At 41.8% G+C, this 24151-nt stretch overlaps 1 protein-coding gene across 1 annotated transcript in view; it reads left to right on the plus strand.

Moving 5' to 3' along the window:
* Window positions 1-24151, plus strand: part of ADAM12 (ADAM metallopeptidase domain 12) — a 402598-nt gene that overhangs the window by 368818 nt on the left and 9629 nt on the right. The window contains exons 19-23 of the mRNA XM_012464187.2: window positions 1066-1143; window positions 4037-4145; window positions 7666-7801; window positions 8424-8532; window positions 10549-10728. Of these exons, the coding sequence (XP_012319610.2) occupies window positions 1066-1143; window positions 4037-4145; window positions 7666-7801; window positions 8424-8532; window positions 10549-10728 (612 nt within the window). The remainder of the gene's footprint in view (window positions 1-1065; window positions 1144-4036; window positions 4146-7665; window positions 7802-8423; window positions 8533-10548; window positions 10729-24151) is intronic.

Genomic DNA, 24151 nt, shown 5'->3' on the forward strand with positions numbered 1-24151 from the left:
GTTTGTTTTCCATCGAGATGAAACATGCTTTGATCTCAGCACCTTGGTTCTCTCAGGGCTCAGGGATTAGCAGTGATTCCCATGAGGGTTCTGCTGTGTTCACTGTAATCGGGCCAGGTTCTTTTATCAGCTGGAATGTGACCATCTCCTTGGCCAGGATTCCCACCCACATAGTGGGGAACCCTCAGTGCTGCTTGGCCAGCACTTCTCCCAAAGGGCATGCCTGTTGCCTTAGATGAGCTGTTGGGGTCAGAGGGTGACCTTCTTCATAGGAAGTTTCTACTTGATTAAAAGTTCTTCTGCCATTGAAACATTAGATTCTTCTTCCTTTGACTCCACTGATTTGTAAACTCTTATGAACGAGAAGGGGCTGCATCCCTTGAGTCTGGAGTGTATTACGCACCTTTGAAATGAGGCTGAACTCTTTCAGCCAGCCCAGTATCATTTAGCAAATTCCTGCCACTTCGACAGCTTGATAAATTCAAGGAGTCGTCTGTTTTCCTCTGCTGAGCCTCGTTACTGATGGTTTATGTCATTGATGATATTACTTGTCAGTCTGTATCTGGAAAAAGTCCCCATATTTCATTCTCTCCCTTAAAAGACTCTTCAACCCTGGATTCTTGGAGTCTCTCCATCTATGTCTATACAGGCCCTGGGATAAGGAGTAATCTGTCTCACCCTCTCCCATATCTTTTAATGGATGAAAAAAAAATGCTGCAGTACATAGATTTCATTACAAGCTCTAAACAAAACTCATAAGAAAATCAATTATAATTTTGGGATCAACTGAAAGTTATATTAAAAGCCATAAAATGCAAAATAATTTAATAGTGTTCCCATTGAACTTAGTCTCGAAAAGTGCTGAGTTTGGAGGAGTCAGGTAACGGGATCCAGGCCAGAGTCCAGTGTAGAATGTGTTGTTATGCAGCATCCGTATTAACTGAGAGAAGGCTGAGTCTTCGCCAAGCTTTCTTTTGCTTGTTTTTTGTTTGAATACACATATGTGTGTGTGTTAGTGGGATTGGAGAAATACTAAGATATTTGCGTGTTTCCCTCCTCCTACAGATCTGCCTGAATCGTCAATGTCAAAACATTAGCGTCTTTGGTGTTCATGAGTGCGCAGTGCAGTGCCACGGCAGGGGGGTAAGTAGGCTGAGCTGCCCTTTTACAGCCAGCCCATAACAAGTTAAGCAATAAATCACTCATTCGTAAAAGGTTTTGCAATCCATAGCATCTTTAAAATAGAGCAGTTAGTGTCTTCGCAATATTTTCTTCTAAAGACATTCATTTCCTTTGACCTTTTCATGTGATTTTTATTTAACAAAGAAAATCAGATCCAGCAGTAAGTACCTTCTTAATTAACATTCTGTGATTTTAAAAAAGATTTTTGTTGTTCAAAGTAATTTGAAAACAAACCTTCCTTTGTGAAGAGTTTCAGATTAACATTTCAAACAGCCCTGTTCCTCTTGCTACCAACATTCAGAATCGGCGTCTGAACTGAAATACTTCCAAAAGGAATTGAAACAAGGACAACAGATCATATTAAGCACATGTTCTTGAAATCACACACAATGGGCTTCAACTAAAGAAGGCTGTTATTTTAGTTCAGAGAACCTTTAGGTTAGAAGAGGACTCTAATTGCTCAAAACATAATTTATTTTTCTTGATGGGCTTAATTATTTCCAATGGAATCATATTAGTCTTGATTAACCGCACCAGAGGTTCATTTGTTTTCCTGAAACCTTTTTTTACAGAAATCATGCTCCAAAGTCTTTATTTTAAAACTTGCAGACACTTGCCAATGATTCTTACACAGAATTACGGGGTTGGGGAGGGGGTGAGGTTGTAAATTACCATCATGCTGGAACCATAAAGGATCACGGTGTTACCTGAGATGGGTGTGTTGACGGTAAGCCTAGCTGACTCCCAATATAAAATGGAATCTTTTTATGTCTTCATTGGATCATAGATTATTTTCTGATGGCTGTTAAGAGCTGATCAAGTCCAGTCCCATTATTTTACTGAAGAAGCCAAGCCCTGAGCTGGGGGGGATGGTGTGCCCCGGGTAATATGGCCGGCCAGCTGCAAGCTGGTTGAGGACCCTGGACCACTCCCTTTCCAATATCCCTGGCCCTCATTCACACCTGGGAGAGGAGAGGTCCACATTTGCTGGGTAGGTGGAGCAGCTGGCCAAGCATTGCTGAAGAGTAGCTTGGCCACTGTCCTACCCTAATGAGAGAGCCTCACAGCAGCACCTTCATGTGGGTTGTAAAACGAGGCACGGGACCACAGTTGCAGAGAGAGGCCATGCGGGGCAGGCGTGCATCTGGGGCTAGTACGTCTGCAGCAGCATCTTTGAGGGATCAGGCAAGATGCTTATGGCACAGGCTCTGCCTCATGCTAATTCTACTCAATTTCTGCTTTGTAGCAGTCTACTTTCTAGTTATGAAAGCCTATCTTGACTGTCGGCCTTCTTATCTGAAGCAGTGGGGGTGGGTGGTTGATTCATCAAAACCAGTCGGTTGAAGCAGGGAAGCATTACGTGGGAGATGTATACTCCACACGTTTTATTTTGCCTTAAGATATGAAAGTCTGTATCTGGCAGCCATATTTTGATGGAGGGCTGAGGACTTTGGGTAATTGTCCCGTCGACTTCCTGATATAAACCACCCAAAAATGCATCATCAATAATTTCTAGGTTGTTTCTTTAAATGGGCGGTGGGGGGGACCTTGGACACTCAACAGCATCCAAGAACAGCTTCCTCCTCGTCCTCTGCAGCTCTTCTCAGTCACCGTGCAGTTGTCTCACTCCTTCCTAATTTTTCAGAAATTCTTTTAGTGATTTGTCTTTCTTAATCCAGTGTTCCCAAAGGATTCAACCTAATTTTCTTTAAAAAAAAAAAAAAAAAAAAATTTTGTTTTCTTTATAAAGACAGGGTTTCACCATGTTGGCCAGGCTGGTCTTGAGCTCTGGGCTTCAAGTGATCTGCCCACCTTGGCCACCCAGTTGCTGGGATTACAGGTGTGAGCCACCATGCCTGGACCTAACAACCTAATTTTCATGAAAAAAAAAAATATTAAATATATATCGTCTTGTCTTTATGGTCATATTCCATTGGTTCACGTACTTTCAGTGAGTTACGTCTGGCACAGTAACGAGTCCAGCCAGCATGGACAGGCTTGGGAGCAGCCACCATCAGTAGCCCTTGGTCACCAGGTGGGCAGGAGCTCCTGGCCCCTCCATGGAATGCTCTGGTCTACAGGCTGGGCCCAACAACGGCAAAGCACAGCCTCCTCGGGCTTTCATGGTCTCCCTTTCCTGCTGTGCCAGAACCAGTCTCTTATTTCACAAGGAAGGGAATCCACTGTTGGATTTGCACCCGGTGCATGACTGGAAGCCAGGGAACAGCCACGGGGAAACTGCCAGAAGGAAGCAGACACTGCAGGAACAGCACACAGGGGAGGCTTCCAGGAAGTGTCAGTGGAAATCCCACGCGCGCTGCTGGGCTCAGGAAATAGGAGGCCTTGCCGTGGCCTGCCTTGGACCCCAGCCTGCCTCGGGACCTGGCAGTCAACAGCCTCTGACCCTTCTGTCTGAAGGGGACAGGGATGTGCCGAGTGAGCATCTGTCAGTCCCGCAGTGCCCCGGGGCTCTGGGTCTGTAACCCCGAAGCAGGGTCCCTCCTCACTGCTGAGAGGGCTTCTCCTCATGGTCAGACAGTGAGTTTTCTGGATTAAAAAAGGAAGACAGGAAGATGGAGAAGGAAGTGAGGTGGGTGGGGGAAGATGAGCCCAAATAATCTTCATCACTCTCTTAACAGCCGCTAATAGGCAGATGATGTGTCTTTGCAGCCTCAGGGCTGGTTGCACCTGTGTGGTTCGTTGTGCCGAGTTTGGGCTCATTCACACCATGGCAGGTGCTGAGTCTGGCTATGCTGGGGTGTTGGGGGGCTCTGACCGTGGCCCCCTTGCTTCTGCTGTGGTGATGCACAGACCATGTGCCCTAACCCCACGTCCCTCCCCTCTGCCCTGAAAGGTGTGCAACAACAGGAAGAACTGCCACTGCGAGGCCCACTGGGCACCTCCCTTCTGTGACAAGTTCGGCTTTGGAGGAAGCACAGACAGCGGCCCCATCCGGCAAGCAGGTCAGTGAGGCCTCGCATCCCAGTGGGAGGTGGCTGAGCGCCTGGGGGCAGTGGGCTCACCAGCTGTCAGCATGAGTGCAGGCAGAACCAGCAAGAAACCCGATGGGGGCTCCACATGGGTCTATACAGCCTAGAGTCTCCCCCAGTTTCCAGATGCCCCTCTCATCCCTGCCCGATCTTCGAGGCTCCTTGCTCTCCGCTTTGACTGAGTGGCTGAGTTTGCAAATTCCTTAGCCTGTGACACTTTTCTTAGCTAAGGTCATTTCTATAGTGAACTGCTGAATGGGTGTGAATTTCATCATCATGTCGAAGGACTTTGTAAAGGCCAGCATCTGTGTGGTAGGGTCAAGAGGTGTGAAGTTCAATGCCTTTTAAAAGTCTTACTGGAAAGACACCCACCTCTTAGTAAAGGTGACAGTCAAGGGAGAGTCGGAGTCACTGCAGCAGCTTCTGCGTGTGGAACAGCTGTGCAGGTGCTGTGCAGTGCATTTCACGTGCATGACGTCATCCACTCCTTACACAACTTTGAAGAAGGTCCTATGATTCTTTTTTCATATACAAAGAACCTGAGGCTCAGGGAAGTTACGTATTTTATCTAATGGGATCTCGCTAAGATTTAGACACAGGTCAGCCTGTCCCCCAAGAAGCTCTTAGTAGCGACTGTGCTTGGAATCGCAGCCCTTTTTCCTCAGATGACCTTTAAAAATGGTCTCCTGATGTGGGCTGTTTTCTCTGAGTTCTTATTGGGGAATTCAGAGTCAAATCTGAATGACACGCCTTTCTGAGGGAAATAAGCAAGGCAGGAAGCCACAGAGCTCCAACAGGGAGCGCAACCGGGGCCAGGAGCCCGTGGGGTCTCATGAGCATGCACCTGCGGCCACACTGACACTCATCTGCGCCCTCCCATGACATGGAGCCCACTCCCAGTGCTGCTGCAGAGGAGGTCACGCATCCCCAAGGCCTCCTGTGACAGACAGCATTGACTCTGTGGCTTTGCTGTCATTTCCATGACAACAGACACAACACAGCTCTCAGGGCTCGGGAGGGGAAGTCAAGCCTACCAGGCATGTCTGCAGAAACAGCTCGAGGAAAGGCAGCGAGTTCCTGGTCCAGCTTCTGCTAAAATGTGGACGTGCTTCAATGCCACGCCTGAGAGTTACCATTGTAGCAGGCCCCGGCGCTGCAGCAAGGAGGAAAAGGACCCAAAAGTCTGGCCTTTCACTGAGCCTCCGTAGCAGTGAAGAAAGGTTTGGACCCAGGGTCCCCTTTCCCCAGTGACAGCTCTGCTTTGACAGCCCTGACCACTGGTCTCTGGCTGAAACTTAATGCTCTGATGTGGCTTTTTAGCATTCATTATATGAAAACAGCAAGGTTTTAGTTTTTAAATTATCAGAGCCCCTGCTATGCATTGTATGTCCATCCAAGCAAACTGAATGGCATTGAAACAAAACAGGGAAGAAGGCAGGAAAAAGGGCGGTGAGCTCCGTAGCTCTTTGGTGTGGACATACGTGACCGGCAGTACTCAGGTTGGAGGGTTTGCCAAAAGCCAGGGAACTCACAGAGTCACTGAGCCTTCATTTAACAAATGAGCATGCTAAAAAGCGATAACAACTGAAGAGCCTAACTCCATCCCCTGTGGCCATTATTTCATAAAAGAAAGTACATTTTCAATACCGCTGCCTCCACCCTGCATACATATACAAAATCAAGGTGGGCCGTGAGCAAGCATGACCCGCTGCCCCTGGCCTGGCCGTGGCTCAGAGGCTCATTAAATGAGTACTTGTGTGTCTGCCGCATGCCAGCCACTCTCCTGGGTCCTGGGAAGACATTACGCAAGTATGACATGGCGTAAGTGGGGGAAGAGAGGGCGTCATGGGAGGGGAGCAACCCCCACGGAGCAGCAGGAAGCCTCCTGGGGACTCTGCATCTGTTGAGGTCTGAAGGGGCGAGGGAAACGTGCATTCTGAAGCAGAGACAGCTGGCTGTGCGAAGATCCAGAGTGTGGACTGGGCCGACAGGAGGGGACACAGGACACGGTGCTTGTGCTGGTCATGGGGAGGAGGGAGATGGAGTCACTCACTGCCCGGGCCTCTGGCTTGAGCAACCCTGGGGCGTGTAACAGGTTCAGTGTGGGGGCCTGTAAATGTTGTTTCATAGATTGATGCACTGAAGACTTACGGGTTCACTTTATAGAACTAGAAACTATAGTTCAAGTCTTTTGCTGCTCACTTTTTAAATTAGCTTTGTTACGAGACACCAGAACTCTAGCCGGAGCCCCCTGTGATCACTGCTAAGGGTCTGAAAAGAATGACATTTTGGCCAGGAAACCAGAAGCAGCGCTTTTCCGGTAACACTAACAAATGAGTCAAGACTGTCATCTGTTGGCTGTCTTGCTTAGGCTAAGACACATCCCTGATAGGCCTTGTTAGTGGGGGATGAGGTCCAGAAGCAAAGAGGGCGTGAAAGAGGTTCTTCCCCTGGAGTAGGAGCTGCTGCTGCTGCGGTCCACAGCCAGCTGAGGGTCCAGGTGGGAGCAGGGTCGGGAGAGCTCAGGCAACCGCAGTCAGCTTCATGGCGATCACCAGCAGCCTGAAAGGACTGTGGTTCACTTACCTAATGTGAAGTACTCCCTGATCCTTGCTGGGGTGAAGACGAATGAGTCAAGATCCCTGTCCTCTGGGAATCCACAGTCCAGCTGACATCACAAGTAGACCTCCTCTAAGTCTGAGTCTTTGGAGTCCTTCCCAGACAGGCTCTGACCATAGCTGCTGTCAGAAATCCATCTGACGGTTTGATTTTTCCTTCCTTTCTATACCCTGGAGGATGCTCTTACATGTACTAAACAAAATGGCAGCAGGTCATACAAAAGATGATGTTTTCATAGAGAAAATAGCTTCCTCCCAGGAAAAGGGTTTCCCCTCAAGTCTGTGTTTTTTAAGACCCTAATATAACAAAGCAAAACCCATGGGTGTTTCATTGAAGTGGTGAGTTTTCTTTTTTTTTCCCCCTATCTACTTTGAGACATCCAGAAAAAAAGCATCTCGTTTTTTAAAAATACAGAAAAGATAAAGCAGAACGCAAAACTACAGAATGAGAAAAGAGAGGCACTTGGAGGTGGCAAATCCGTGCTGAGGGCTGGGAACATTTTAGCCTGGGGATGGCTGCATTTCTGGTGAGGTTTCAGTGATGACTCCCTGCTACTTTCTGTGGCAACCATGGTCCACTGTGCCATTGTCACGCCTCACAAAGCCTGTGTGGTCCAGGCCATCACCCCACATACCCGACTATATTCCTGTTTAGCAAGTTCTAGAGTTGTCAGGAATGAATGATGGTAACATAGATTGAACCTCAAGCGTGACCTTTGAAGTAAGACAGTTTATTAGTACATCACTCAAGGGTTTACTCTCTTCGTTCCTGTTTGTTGCCTGAAAGTTCACTTTGCCATAAATGTCACAACTTGATACCTCCCATACGTCACTGTAACTGCCGCCTTCCGTGAGCCCAATGTGTTTTGTTTCAGATAACCGAGCTTTAGCCGTAGGAATTCTGGTGACCATCCTGTGTCTTCTTGCCGCTGGATTTGTGGTTTATCTCAAAAGGAAGACCTTGATACGACTGCTGTTTACAAATAAAAAGACCACCATTGAAAAACTAAGGTACCCTGGGTTTAACTTGTCATCTTTTCAAGAAACGGTGGCTCAAAAAAACTGCTTCTCACTTCATTTTTTAGCAAAGGTCAGATTTTCTGGATCATAAAACTGGGACTTGGTTCTTTTCAGGTTTTTTTTTTTTTTTTTTTGGTTTTAAATTTCTGCCAGATCAGCTGCCTCCTTTACTTCCCTTCAAACAACGACGTGCTGCTCGTTACATAAGCGAGCGGGATGTCAGGGAATTCCGCTGATGTGTTTTCTCCCACCCTTATATGAGTAATTTTTATACAACGTGGAGACATTGAAATATTTTCATCAGATGGGGTAGCTTTTGATCCAAATATATTCAAAGACATAATCGCTGAAATGCCAGCTTCATACAAGTCATCTTCCGGGAGTCGCTGCGCCGCACTTCTGTGGAGTGCGAGAACTAATTCGACAAAATAGAGGTTTGGAGGGGGAAAATTCATATTTATTTCTTAATCTTCTGAGAGTGTTAGGTAATTTTTCCTTTGCATGTTAACTTTCCTTTGCCTGTTAACTTTAACTGAGTTAAGTAAACTGTCTTTTGAGGGCCTCTGTGAGAAGGGAAACACGCTTGGTCAGCAGGTGTGGGATTGCGTTGCAGGTGTGTGCGCCCTTCCCGGCCACCCGGTGGCTCCCAGCCCAGTCAGGCTCACCTCGGCCACCTCGGAAAAGGGCTGATGAGGAAGCCGCCAGATTCCTACCCACCGAAGGTAAGTCCTGAATAGATGTGAGCACTTAGTGCACACATGCAGATATGAGGTTTTCAATACAAGATTGAATCAGAATGGGATCCTAGAGGCACTGCCTGTGAAATGCTGAGTCAGCATCGCCAGGTCAGCAGGCTCTGGGAGGGTCTCTGTGATGATCGGGCCAGAGGGAGGCCCCACGGTGCCCCAGTGGAAGCCCACCTAGATCTGTTGAGGCAGTCAGTGTCCCCTGCGTGATGTGGTGCAGCCTATCGTGAGCTGCGATCCCTCCAGTCATCCAAACCGGCCACATTTCCAGGGCCCCACTGGGTCAGCAGCCCAAGCTGGTTCCTGATACTGGCCCCAATCCCAGCCCCACCATAGCTTTCAAATGCCACCACCTCGCTTTAGGTGAGTTGCTTTGGCCCACTGTTACTCTTAAAATATTTTTCTAAGTTACATGGAGCCATCAGAATTGCCCATTTTGTCCAGCCCTGAGCCGAGGAAGCCCTGTCTACCCTGAGGGTTCAGAGAACTGGATCCTTAACCCAGAGTCCCCCATGGCTCCCTGCTGTCTCTTAACTCTCTTGCTATCCTGGTGACTTACAGCTAGAGTTCATTCTCATAGTTTTTCCCCACCAGATTTTTCTGATGTATCCACAAGAATTCTTGAATATTGAACTCATTTAACAAGAGTCCAAATAATAATAGTGAACAAGATTGGTGTCAAAAAAATGAGAAGTGATTGAAAAATCATTGCCGCATAATCAGCAGACAATAAACTGTTTTAGCTCCCTTGATCCAAAAAGTGTAGAGGGTGGGGCACCAAGGAAGAGGCTGCCATTTCCAATAAGCTTTACCCCTACCTGTCCCCAAAGGTGGAACCATAAGTGAGAATGGCTTTGTGTGGTAGCCAAAAGCACATCTTTCATTTTTAAAAATTTTTTTAAAAAAGCAAAAATTTAAAAATAGCACAGCCTTATTTCTGAGAGCCCCAGACTGGAAGCAATCCAAATATCCATCACCCAGTAAAAGGATAAACAAACAATGGTATATTTCCACAATGGAATGAACCATTGATGTATACAACACTGTGGATGAATCTCTAGGTAATTATTCTGAGTAAAAGAAGAAAAACCAAACAGAGTCCATACGCTATGATCTCACTTGTATACAACTCTGGCAAATGCAAACTAACTGATAGTGACAGAAAATAGATTGATGTTTGGAGGGAGAGGGAAGGGATAAGGAAGGCTGGCAAGGAAACTCTTTGGGGTGAGGGGTACATTCATCTGCCCATTTGTTTGCTGTGACGGTTTCATGGGTATAAAGATAATGTCAAAAATGACCAAATTTTACACTTTATATCAGTTATACCTCAATTAAGCTGTTTTTAGAAAGAGAGGAGGGAAAGGGTGGAAGCCTGAGGTATAAGGGCCCCTGCAGCACCTGTTCTAAGAACAAGGGTTACCAGGTGGGAGAACATCTCCCACTCCAAGCCCCACCCCAGCTGTGGCTTCTTGAAGCGGTCACCCTCCTTTCCCCAGTGGTTTTCTCAGTTCTCATTGAGCCTTGTACACATTAAGCTGTGTCTTATTTTCACATCTCTTTTTGTAATTCCCCGAAGATCTCGGTCCGTGTCTTTAGACTTGGTACTTTTTCAAGTGCTTTGAACCTATTTGTTAATTAAACAGTTTTTAAAAATCTAAATAAAAATCGATCCTTCTATTACAGATTTGGTGGGGTGGAGGTGGGTGGTGCTTCTGTTAGAATTTTGAAGTTTAAATAACTAATAGTTTCCCTCTTGTGTACACCCTTGATTTCTTTCCTTTACCCCACCTTGGCCTTCAGCTATAGCAGAGGAGTTGGCACTGCTTTTCCCTTAAGGAATTGCTGATATTTTTGAAACCCACTGGTAATTTTTGTTCTAAAATCTACTTCATCTGATGTTAGTATATTCACTCCAGTTTTATTTTGATTGGTATTAGTGTTGTCTTTTTGAAACCCACTATAGCATGGCTTTTTACTTTGACCACGCAGGACCATCCCAGGAGATTGCTACAGTGTCAGAATGTTGACATCAGCAGACCTCTCAATGGCCTGAATGTCCCTCAGCCCCAGTCAACTCAGCGAGTGCTTCCTCCCCTCCATCGGGCTCCGCGTGCACCTAGTGTCCCTGTCAGACCCCTGCCAGCCATCCCTGCACTTAGGCAGGTCCAGGTATGCTTTCAATACTAATATGATAGGACGTAGTTGAAATCCAGATTCTGCTGCTTGTTAACGTGTGAGCTTAGACAAGTTGCTTACCTTCTCGGTGCCTCTATAAAACAGAGATAATTCAGCTACTCAGATGGTTAAATGAGATAATTCACATAAAGCAGTTAGTTTGGTGCCTGGAGTATAGTAAGGGTGTGATATATTTTAATTTACTAGTCCTATTTTTTTAAATATTTGAATAGTTAGAGCACCCATGCAACTAATATAAACTATGATACTTTTGAGAATAGCAGGGGGACTAATAATAATTAGGCCTGGACAGTAAAATAGAGACAGACAATCCAAGACATAGGCACCCTAAGAATAATCAGTTACAGTTTTTCATCATTTTATTTCAAAATTATTTATAATTATACCACCTATAGAGCGTCTCTGTGCCAGACCTAGCACTGTATTGGTTGCTTTGTGTATATCATCTCATTTTTATGCTGTTTTGGAAGTAACCATTTCCGTTTGCTGCAATAATGAATAATATTTCACAATAGAAAACAAAGGGAGGAGAAAAAAGCATGAGATAATCACTAGTAATTTTTCACTGCTGTTATATTTTCTAATTTTTTTATAATTGTATATTTTAACATAATTTAGATTATTTGATAACAGCTTTATAAACTGCTGTTTTTGCTTTAAAAATCAATCCCATTTACAATGGCATTAAAAATCCTTAAAAATATTATTTAACAATAACACTGTACTTGAATGATTGTTTAAGTACTTGCCAATTATTGGGCATGTTTTGATGTCTGTAATTTTTGCTCTTATAAACAGCTCTGTTATAAAGTTCTAGACAAGTAAATATTGAACCTCTTTAATTACTCCCCTAGGAGAGATTCGTAAAAGTGAATATTAGATTGAAAGATTGTATGACCCTTTTACGCCTCATGATTTAACAATATTTTTTCAGAACTCTTATATGTTTGTGTTTCCACATTATTATTGTCTTTCTCACTATGACTTTGCTAATGCTGAATTTTAACTTTTACCAGTTTGATAAATAAAACAAAATATCTCAATTTTTTGCTGTCTAATAGTTCCATCAGTTACCAAGAGGAGATGTTGGACTTTCCAACTGTAATTGTGTCTCCTTTGAGTTCATCCATTTTTGCTTCATGTATTTTGAAGCTCTGTTGTGATACACACAATTAGGATTGTTGTGTCATCTTGGTAAAGTGAGCTTTTATCATTATGTCATGTCTCTATTTAGCTCTGGTAATCTTTGTTCTAAAATCTACTTCATCTGCTATTAGTATGTTCACTCCAGTTTTATTTTGATTAGTATTAGTGTTGTCTTTTTGCAATCATTGACGATATTTCACAATAGGAAACATAATTCATGACTGCAGCAATGAGAAATGGATACTTCCAAAAACAGCATAAAAAGCAAGGTATATATTTTCCCATCCTTTTACTTTTAACATATGTATGGCATTACATTTGGGAAGAGTTTCTTGTAGACAGCATATAGATATTTTTTCACCCATTTAGCCAGTTACTGTCTTTTAATAGGTGTGTTTAGAACATTTACATTTAATGAAATTGTTGGTATGTTTGGACTTAAGTCCACCATGTTAATATTGTGTTTGTTCCCTCTGGTTTTTGTTTCATTGTGCTCTTTTATTCTGTGTTCCCGTACTTCAGTTGAACATATATTAGTATTCCATATTGATTTATCTACATTTATGTTTTTGAGTATACATCTTTGTAGATGTTTTTTGTATGATTAGGACAGTTTCTCAACCTCAGCATTTTGACATATTGTACTGAATACTCTGTGATGTGGGGCTTTCCTGTGCATTGTAGAATTTTCAGCAGCATCCATGGCTCTATCAACTAGATAGCAGTAACATGTGTAATTATGTCTCCAAACATTGCCAGAATGTCTTCTGAAAGGCAGAACCTTCCAACTGAAAACCACTGCTCTAAAGACTACAGTATATGTACTTACTTTATCGCAGTCTACTAGTGTTAATATTTTATCACTTCATGTAAAATACAGAAACTATCACCTTTTAGGTCTTTTTTTCTTCCTCCTTTTATAACACAGATGTCTTAAATATTACCTTTATGCGTATTGAGTTATTTCAGATGTTGCAGTTTTGCTTTCAGCAAATTATAGAAACATAATCTTTAAATCTTAAGAAAAGTCTACTCTATTTACTCATATATTTACTTTTGCTGTTCTTTCTTCACTCCTAATGTTTCAAGTTTGCTTATTTTCTGTCTGAAAAACTTCTTCAGCCATCTTTTAAAGCAAATCTGTAGGTGACAAATTCTCTTCATTTTCCTTTATCTGAGAATGTATTTGTGCCTGGAGGATAGTTTTGCTGGATATAGAATTCTGCATTGACTATTTTCTCCTTTCAATACTTAAAAAATGTTGTTCCACTTCCTTCTGGACTCCATGGTGACAAGAAATCAACTAAAAGTTCTACCCATAGTCTTCATTCCAGGGAAGGGATGTGGCATGTTATTTTAAGAAGTGATGGAAAGTAGAGATCTGCCAATCTCTAGGCCATGATGCCTGGTGAGGAGCGGAAGGGAGGCATGGCTTTTTTCAAGTGTTGTGCTGGAGTAAGGTCAGGTATGGGCAAAACAGTTCTGTATTTCTGGAATGCTCTTTCTCTGGTATTTTGGCTCAAGATAGCAGGCTTTTCCAGTTGTGGGCCTATCTAAAGCCCAGGCCAAGAGATATAAAAGTGCACACACACAAATACACCATTGAGTAGTTCCTTGAGTTCTGAGATCCTGAGCTAGCATACTTTCTTTTCTCCAACTTTCAGTCTTCTGTTAGTTGCTTTACAAATTATATCCACACATTTTTGTTACGCTTAGCAGGAGAAATAGGGTGAAATGTGCTTATTCCACTTTATCTAGACCTCATTTCTTCTTGTGTTTTTTTGATTACTGGTACACTTGAACTACTTTTTATATATCCATTAGCCAATGGTATACCAGCAAACTGGCCCTTTAAAAAATATCCTGATTTATAGCTGATTTCTCTGGTATAAAACCTCCCACCATGGTCTGTTTCAAGCTACTAATATGACATTACTGAATGAGGAGTAGGGAATTGGCAGTTATGAGTCAGTACCAGCCAGCTCAAGCATACCACTGCTGTTAACTGTATTTGTTCTGTGAATTGTGTTTTCCTATCCTCTGCCTATTTCTTTCTGTTTGAGAAGTAGATTTTTTCTTCCTGGTTTATAAGAGTTTCTTCTAAAAATATTTTAGTAATTTATTGTAATTTTAGTTATGATTTTTTGGCATAAGAATAATCCTGGTTTTGAATATTGAATTTTTCTTTTGTGAATTTTCCCATTCCTTTCATGCTTGCAAAGCCACTCCCATTTCATTATTAGTGAAAGTCCACATATAATTTCTGCTGTTTATTAGCTGTTGATAGTTCTTTTACATTTGTTTTTCGAATTTGTTTTGGATTTGCAGTCACAGAAGGTGGTAGGCACACCCTAAACTTTTCTGGTCCGTGGACTTACTTGAGAATCTAACAAAAGCTATGAACTCATAAAATGCACCAATATCAGTATTTTGTGTGCACATTTCAGGTAGGCAAAGAGCAGGGAAGCTCCTTTCCCACGTACCTGTCATCCTGAACCTTTTTATTTCTCCTTTAAGCAACTCACCTGGGTACCATGTCAAACTGGGGCTATCTCTAACAGACCATGTGATCAGAAGAAAGTATTCCTACCGCTGGTGTTTTTTTCTCTACCAGCAGGGACTCTTCCAAGATTTCCTTTAAATCAGGCCGGAAAAAGTTCTTCATTCTGTTTTATGAAACTAAGGAAATGTTACCCTTTAAACATCAGTCACTGAAAAGTCCACATTTCTCACTCCAGGCTTGTGTCTGTCTGGAACTTTTCTGAGACATATGATATAGATTAAGTGTGTGATTTCTCTCCCATCACACATAGGGGACGGGAATTAATTCCATGCCGGTGTGGAGAATATTTGGAGGTGGCTCTTATTTGGCAGCACAAATTGAATCCACTGACATTTTGTACTTTGGAGTTCCTCATGCCCTTCCCTGAACCACATGACAAACACAGCTACACAACTAATCCTGCTTCATTTGTCCAAGTTTACCATCTAAGCATTCCAGAAGACGACAGTATCACAAACACCATCTTGGTACACCTCACATTTAAAGTGTGAGCTAGGTCTTTATAGAAACCATTTCATCTTCTATAAAATGTTCTGTTCGACTTTTTAAAATGAAGGACAGCTGAATGAACTTACTCTCTAGTCCACAAACATACCTTTGCAATGTACCATTTCCTTGATGGCAAAAGGACCCTTGGAATTCAAGCTTCTCATCCTAACTCCCCAGTGTTGATCAAGGAAACAAACTTATTTTCTTTTCATCCCATCAACTATATTAGAGGAAAAATAATTCAGTGTATTCATCTAGCTGTTTGCTGCATCTTAGCAAAGGTGGAGATCTTCAGTTCAGTATTGCTGTCAAGATACATTTCTCCTAATCAACATCTTATCTGACTGTATTATATGCAACATACGATATTTTATAACACAGGATTCACCAGTCTGGCACAATCTCTTCTAAGAAAAGGCCAATTTGCTGAAGTTCCCATGGGAAGAGGGTGGCCGCTATTACAAGGAGGTCCAAATTCCTCCTCAAACCCATAAAAAAGGTGATGAATGATGAGCTGGGGCTGTTACTGGGAAGCAGCAGCTATTCCTTCACAAATGCTCAGGCAGGATGCAGATGTGAGCAAAGCCAATTAATTTAAGCCATGACTGTAGATCAATCAGGTGCTGGCCAGTTCACTCAGAGGTTGAGCCCAGACTTTCAACTGTTCAACAGAATGAATTTGGCTCTGAATGGATAAGGGTGTGTGCCCTTCTGACCTGTGTGGGTGTCTGATATTGAAACCTGCACTTGCAGAGTCTAGAAATCTGGGGGTTGGATCCTTGCTTATCAGAAATACCAATATGTAATGAGAAAACAAGACCCATTTGTCAGGATGTTCACCTAAAGAAGATGAAATACAAGAAAACTGAGTTTTTTTGAGAGCTTTTGTTACTACCCGCAAAACACAGGCTAAAAACTGAGAAGGTGCTGCTGAGTGTCCTTCCGTGCCCACTCTCTGCTTTCCAGCTCTCACCCTCCCCTAAGATCTCTCCATCCTTGGGCCTTTCCACAGTCTTCCCTCCAGGACCCCCTGCCCACCTGCTGCGATAGCCCGGAGTTAGTCACCAGTATGCCAGCTCTGCCCTAAAAAGGCACAGACTGAGCTTCTAAGTCCAGTCCCTTGAACACAGTAGATGTGTAGGGAATATGCTGAATTGATGTGGACTTAAAATAGTAAAAAATCAGTTGTCACAGTGCCATTCTTTACGGAGCCATCACACTCAGTGAGTTACGAATTAATGAAAATGAGTCCATTCCTCCTGTAAATCTAAAACACAGCTACCAAGGCCTTGGACTCTCCCTGCCAGATACACAAGACTTCCAGAAACTTTAACTGAATTTCTTTGGCTTTATATAACATACTAATTATTCATCAGACACACCCATCAAATGGCTTTAAGGGTAACAATTATACACAGAAGCACTCATGTCTCTGAAGTGAAAGAGCTTCTCAGAACACAGTGTTTTCAAGGGGAGCCATTCAAATGATTACAGTATTCAGAGGGGTGTTTGTTTCCCACTTACGTTACTATAAACATGCAAAGTCTATAAAAAGCAGATGCCTGATATTTTAGCCTTTACATTTGTTAATAGGTAAGACATGCCTATAATTAAAAATCTCAACGGTATAAAGGGTCATTCAGAAAACAGTCTCCCTCCCCAGAAGCAATCATCACTGGTACTAAGCTTTTGTCAAATACAGTTTGGGATGTAATGAAAAGTCTCAGTTCTACCCCTGCCCCCTTCACTCTCTCTGCAGAGAGAGACTATGGAAATTGTCAAACACTCAAAATTGGAGAGAAGAGTACAGTGAAACCCTATCTACCCATCATTCAACTTCAGCAACTGCCAACTTGCTGTCACTCACCTGACATCCTTGTTTTGAATTCAAATGGCAACACGTTAGGTACTTTCTTCTACTTTGGTTATTCCTTATTAGCTTTATACATCTGCCTCATTCTTTTCACTGGCTGCATCGTATTTCATTGTGAAGCTATACCATGACTTCTTTAACCTGTCCCTTACAGATTCCGATATGGGTCGTTTTCAATCATTGGCTACATCACATAGGCATATTCCTGCCCAAGATGGCTGTAGGGTAAAGTCCCGATAGCACAATTGCCGTGCAAAGGCCGTATGCATTTAGAAATTTGATAGATCGGATGAAACTGCCTCTAATGGAGTTGCTCCAGCCATTCTGTTCTCTAACTCATCACCAACACAGTGTGTTCAGAGATTTCCCTTCTCTTTGCCAATTGATAGGTTAAAAACAATGGTCTGTACATTTTTCTTCATAGGAAATACTTCACAGAGAGATGAAATGCCTTTTCACAGCTTTAAGATCTTCTTTTTCATTAACTGCCTTTTCATCTTTGCCATTTTTAAAATTTAGGTTTGGGGGTACACGTGCAGGATGTGCAGGTTTGTTAGAGGTAGACATGTGCCATGGTGGTTTGCTGCACAGATCATCCCATCACCTAGGTATTAAGCCCAGCATCCATTAGCTATTCTTACTGATGCTCTCCCTCCTCCCCTTGCCCCATTGTGTCCATTTGTTCTTATCATTCAGCTCCTACTTGGAAGTGCAAACATGGGGTATTGGTTTTCTATTCCTGCATTAGTTTGCTGAGGATAACAGCCTCCAGTTCCATCAATGTCCCTGCAAAGGACATGATCTCATTCCTTTTTATGGCTGCATAGTATTCCATGGTGTATGCCATTTTCTTTATCCAGTCTATCATTGATGGGCACTTAGCTTGATTCTATGTCTTTGCTATTGTGAATAGTGCTGCAGTGAACATACGAATGCATGTATCTTTATAATAGAATGATTTCTATTCCTTTGGGTATATACACAATAATGGGATTGCTGGGCCAAATGGTATCTCTGCCTCTAGGTCTTTGGGGAATCATCACACTGTCTTCCATAATGGTTGAACTAATTTACACTCCCACCAACAGTGTCAAAGTGTTCCTTTTGCCCTGCAATCTTGCCAGCATCTGTTGTTTAACTTTTTAACAATTGCCATTCTGACTGGCTGGAGATGGTAGCTCATTGTGGTTTTGATTTTCATTTCTCTAATGATCAGTGATGAGCTTTTTTTCATATGTTTGTTGGCTGCATGAATGTCTTCTTTTGAGAAATGTCTGATCATGTCTTTTGGCCACTTTTTACTGGGGTTGTTTTTTTCTTGTAAATTGAAGTTCCTTATAGATGTTGGTTATTAGACCTTTGTTAGATAGATTGAAAAACCTTCTCCCATTCTGTACGTTGTTCTTTCTAATATTTCTTTTGCTGTGCAGATGCTCTTTAATGAGATCCCATTTGTCAATTTTTGCTCTTGGCATCATCATGAAATATTTGCCCATGCCTATGTCCTGAATGATATTGCCTAGATTTTCTCCTAGAGTTTTATAGTTTTGAGTTTTATATGTAAGTCTTTAATCAATCTTGAGTTGATTTTTGTATATGGTATAAGGAAGGGGTCCAGCTTCAATCTTCTGCATATGGCTAGCCAGTTCTTCCAACACTATTTATTAAATAGGGAATCCTTTCCCCATTGCTTGTTTTTGTCAGGTTTGTTGAAGAACAGATAGTTTTAGGTGTGCAGTCTTATTTCTGGGTTCTCTATTTTGTTCCACTGGTCTGCGTATTTGTGTAAGTACCATGCCATTTTGGTTACCATAGCCTTGTAGTATAGTTTGAAGTCAGGTAGCATGATGCCTTCAGCTTTGTTCTTTTTGCTTAGGATTGTCTTGGCTATTTGGGCTCTTTTGGGGTTCCATATGGATTTTTAGTTTTTTTTTTTCTAATTCTGTGATGAATGTCCACAGTAGTTTTGATGGGAATAGCACTAAATCTATAAATTGCTTTGGGCAGTATGGCCATTTTCATATTCTTTCTGTCTATGAGCATGTAATGTTTTTTCATTTGTTTGTGTCCTCTCTGATTTCTTTGAGCAGTGGTGTAGTTTTTCTTGAAGAGGTTTTTACTTCCCTTGTTAGCTATATTCCTAGGTATTTTACTCTTTTGTGGCAGTTCTGAATGGGAGTTCATTCATGATTTGGCTTTTGGCTTGCATGTTGTTGGTGTAAAGGAATGCTAGCAATTTTTGCACATTGATTTTGTATTCTGAGACTTTGCTGAAGTTGCTTATCAGCTTAAGAAGCTTTGGGGCTAAGACAGTGGGGTTTTCAAGATATAGGATCAAGTCATCTACAAACAAAGATAGTTTGACTTCCTATTGGAGTACCTTTTCTTTCTTTCTCTTGCCTGATTGACCTGCCCAGAATTTCCAATACTATCTTGACTAGGAGTGGTGAGAGAGGGCATCTTGTCTTGTGCCAGGTTTCAAGGGGAAAGCTTCCAGCTTTTGCTCACTCAGTATGGTATTGGCTGTGGGTTTGTCATAAATGGCCCTTACTTTGAGGTATGTTCCTTCCATACCTAGTTTATTGGGAGTGTTTTCACAGAAAGGGGTGAATTTTATTGAAGGCTTTTTCTGCGTCTATTGAGATAATCACATGGTTTCTGTCTTTAGTTCTGTTTATGTGATTAATCACATTGATTGATTTGTATATATTGAACCAACCTTGCATACTGGGGATGAAGCCTACTTGATCATGGTGGATAAGCTTTTAGATATGCTGCCAGATTCTGTTTGCCAGTATTTTGTTAAGGATTTTTGCATCAATGTTCATTAAGGATATTGGCCTGGAGTTTTCTTCTTTTATCTCTGCCAGGTTTGGGTATCAAGATGCTGCTGGCCTCATAGAATGAGATAGAGAGGATGCCCTTCTTTTTAATTTTTTGGAATAGTTTCAGTGGAAATGGTACCAGTTCTATTTTGTACCTCTCATAGAATTCAGCTGTGAATCTGTGTGGTCCTGGGTTTTGGTTGGTTGGTAGGCTATTTATTACTGCCTCAATTTCAGAACTCATTATTGGCCTGTTCAGGGATCCAGTTTCTTCCTAGTTCAGTCTCAGAGGGTGTATGTGCTCTAGATTTTCTAGTTTATGTGCACAGAGGTGTTTATTCTCTGATAGTTGGATTTCTATGGGACCAGTGGTAATATCCCCCTTATTTCTGATTGTGTCTATTTGATTCTTCTCTATTAGTCTAGCTAGTGGTCTAATAATTTTTTCAAAAAACTAACTGCTGGATTTTTTTTTTTTGGAAAGGTTTTTCATGTCTCTATCTCCTTCAGTTCCACTTTGATCTTGGTTATTTCTTGTCTTCTGCTAGCTTTGGGGTTTGTTTGCTGTTGGTTCTCTAGTTCTTTTAGTTGTGATGTTAGGTTGTTAACTTGATCTTTCTAGCTTTTTGATGTGGGCATTTAGTGCTATAGCTTTACCTCTTAATACTGCTTTAGCTGCATCTCAAAGATTCTAGTATGCTGTCTCTTTCTTTGTTCTCATTAGTTTCAAAGAACTTTTTGATTTCTGCCTTTATTTCATTATTTACTCAAGAGTCATTCAGGAGCAGGTTGTTCAGGTTCCATTAGTTGTGTGGTTTTGAGTGAATTTCTTAATCTTGAGTTCTAATTTTATTATGCTGCGGTTTGACAGTGTTATGATTTCAGTTCTTTTGCATTTGCTGAGGAGTGTTTTACTTCTGATTATGTGATCAGTTTTAGAATAAGTGCTGTGTGGTGATGAGGAGAATGTATATTGTTGGTTTTGGGTGGACAGTTCTGTAGATATATCACAGGTCCACTTGCTCCAGAGCTGAGTTCAAGTCCTGAATGTCTTTGTTGATTTTGTCTAATATTGTCAGTGGGGTGTTATACTCTCACACAGTAATAGTAGGAGACTTTAAGTCTCTTTGCAGGTCTCTAAGGATTTGCTCTATGAATCTGGGTGCTCCTGTGTTAGATGCATATATATTTAGGATAGTTCGCTCTTATTGAATTGAACCCTTTACCATTATGCAATGCCCTTGTCTTTCTTTTTGTTGGTTTAAAGTCTGTTTTGTCAGACACTAGGATTGCAAATGCTGCTTTTTTCTGTTTTCCATTTGCTTGGTAACTTTTCCTCCAGCCCTTTATTTTGAGCTCATGTGTGTCTTTGCATGTGAGATGGATTTCTTGAAGTCAGCATACCAATAGGTCTTGCTTTGTTATCCAGATATTGGGCCCAATATGAAATTCTGGGTTGGAAAATCTTTAAGAATGTTGAATATTGGCTCTCAATCTCTTCTAGCTTGTAGGGTTTCCACTGCAAGGTCTGCTGTTAGTCTGATAGGCTTTCCTTTATAGATGACCTGGTCCTTTCTGACTGCCCTTAAGATTTTTTCTTTCATTTTGACCTTGAAGAATCTGATGATTATGTGTCTTGGGTTTGATCTTCTCATGGAGTATCTTATTGGGGTTCTCTGGATTTCCTGAATGTTGGCCTGTCTTGCCAGGTTGGGAAATTTCTCCTGGATTAACCTGAAGTATGTTTTCCATTTTTGTGGCCTTATTTATCTTTGATCTTCGAGGCTGTAGACCTTTGGATGGGGTTTTTGTGGGTTGTTTTCTGTTTGTCTGGCCACTCTTCTGTAAGGCTGCTGCGGTGTGCTGGGGTGCGGGAGGGGGGCTCTGTTCTGCCCATCTCATTTAGATACTCCAGTCACTTGAAGATTTGGTCTCTTTACATAATCCCATATTTCTCATTTTGTTCATTCCTTTTTTTCTCTATTCTTGTCTTATTTCAGAATGATAGTCTTCAAGTTCTGAGATTTTCTCCTCTGCTTGGTCTATTCTGCTGTTAATACTTGTGATTGTGAAATTCTTGTAGTGTGTTTTTTAGCTCTAACAGGCCAGTTATGTTCCTCTCTAAACTGACTATTTTGACTGTTAGCTCCTGTATTCCTAGCTTCTTTGAATTCAGTTACCACATGCTCCTTCAACTCAGCAAAGTTCTTTCTTACCCACCTTCTCAAGCCTATTTCTGTCATTTCAGTCCCAGCCCAGTTCTGAGCACTTGCTAGAGAGGTGTTGCAGTCATTTGGAGAAAAAGTGGCACTCTGGCTTTTTGAGTTTTCAGTGTTTCTGTGTTGATTCTTATCTTTGAGGCTGCTGACCTTTGGATGGGGTTGTTGTTTTCTGTTTGGCCACTCTTCTGTAAGGCTGCTGCAATTTGCTGGGGGTCTGCTCCAGTCCGCAGTAGCCTCAGGTTTTCTCGTACCACTTCCTGGGGTGGGGGTTCCCTTGGCTCTGCGTCACTCTCAGGTGGGCCATCACCTCACCCTGTTTTTTGTTGTTGTTGTTCTCCATGTGTCTTAATTAATCCCACCCAGTATATAAAGAATCAAATTTTATTTGTCCTCGATAGGCCTATGTTTTATTAGATTTGTCCGGTTTCTCATTCTACTCCACCCTCAACCAGCTCAAGGTGTTATATGACCTTCCTCTCACTACCATTAGAACTTGGAAACATGACTTTAATCTCCCCTCTACAGATGTGGAATAATAGTTACATGAAAATATTAGCAACTTTCCTCTAAACATTGCTTTACCTTGCTCACTGTTCCAGTTTGTAGTGTATTTTATATTTTTTAAATAGTCTACATATTGTCTTCTGTTTTCTTCCTTGGTCCAAAGATTGAAATTATTTTATGTTTGTTTTACTTTTCTATATTTTAAATATTTTAAAAACTGTTACATTTATTCTACATAGAAATAACCATTGTTTTACATCTTTCTAGATGTATATGCCTATTTAAATTTCAGATATATAATATCCATACATACGCTACCCTTTTTAAAAAAAGCAAAACATTACCGATAAAGTCACTACAACTACATTAGCCTCCCTCCAGATACAATCACTGTGTAAGTTTGGTGATTTTTTAATAGAACATTTTGAATATTTTTGTATAAATATGTATCCATGAATATATAGTTTTGAGTTTTAAACTTGACGTAAGTGGTATCAAACTGTACTTACCTTCATGCAATTTGTTCTCATCTATGTTGTACTTTTTTTTTTATTGTTTCTAGAGGTTCTTCCTGGTTCTGATTCAACTATGCTAGCTTGTCTTGCACTTCCTTAAACATAGTAAGAAAACTTTTTCCAACAGTCCCCAAATCCGAAGGCTTTGGGTATGTTACTGCTAAGGCTGCTATCACTTTTCATTCCTGCTTCCTTGTTTGTATGCTCATTTTTTTCTATGAGTTCATTGTTTTTAATTATAGTTCTTTGAGGCCTGGGATGCAGGTGTGTCCCTCTGTAAGGGGTTATTTTTGCCTCTGCCAGGTGCCTGGAGGCAGTACCAGTTTGAGACCACTTTAAATGGCTTGGAGCCTATTGAACTACCCAGGTAACGTGATTTCAGCTTCCTGTCCTCAAGGACAATTTGTGGTGACAGGTTTAGTTTCCTCCCTTGGTCTGCCCAGCATCAGAAGAATACTCCTTACAGTATCCTGGGGATAGATTATACTATGTATTTACTTCTAGAAGATTCTTAACCTGAGGTCTTATCTGTAGAGCCCAACTTGAATGGAGAGGAGTCAGGAAGAGAATTCTCTCTCATTAAACTTGGGCATTTGGTTTCTGTCCACATGTCTTGACCTCAGTTGGATTTCTGTACTTCTCACTGTGAAAGAGTATCAAAACCAAAATTATTTACATTCCCCTAATTTGGGGTTACTGCTCCCTCTCCAGGTTGCTGCTTTCACTTAGATTTTGGCCTGAAAACATTTACTGCCTTGTGGCTCTTGGTTATGAGAAGGGGAAAGGCGCACCACAGCCTGCCATGTTACTGGAAATGGAAGACCCACCTCTCAACTGTGGCAAGTTCCACAATGCCTACATTATTAGGGTTTATAACATTCATATTCTGTTCTATAGCCGTAATTCCCACAATAGTTTTTAGCTAGAGGTAGACCGAGTTTGTAAGTGAAACATGTTGCCACCGCCCCAGCCCTGCATGAACTCGCCAGGGATCTCTGGCATTTTCCTGTGATGATTTCCAGTCTTCCTGTGGGGATTTCTCTGGATAAGCAGGGCATGTTTACCATGTGAAGTTGATAACAGCTGAGGCTTCTTCATGATGCTGGTCAAGGGAAAGTGGTTATATTTGGATTTAAAATTGTTTTGAAACCTCTAAAAAATTTGAAATATGTGGCTACTGCCAGAACATGAGCAGAAAACAGAAGAATGGAACAGCCCTATTTAATAGCATACCTGGATTTTTCTTTAATATCTGGAAG

This window comes from Aotus nancymaae, unplaced genomic scaffold (genome assembly GCF_030222135.1).
Source record: "Aotus nancymaae isolate 86718 unplaced genomic scaffold, 86718_ANA_hifiasm-v0.15.2.pri h1tg000010l, whole genome shotgun sequence".
Taxonomy (NCBI): domain Eukaryota; kingdom Metazoa; phylum Chordata; class Mammalia; order Primates; family Aotidae; genus Aotus; species Aotus nancymaae.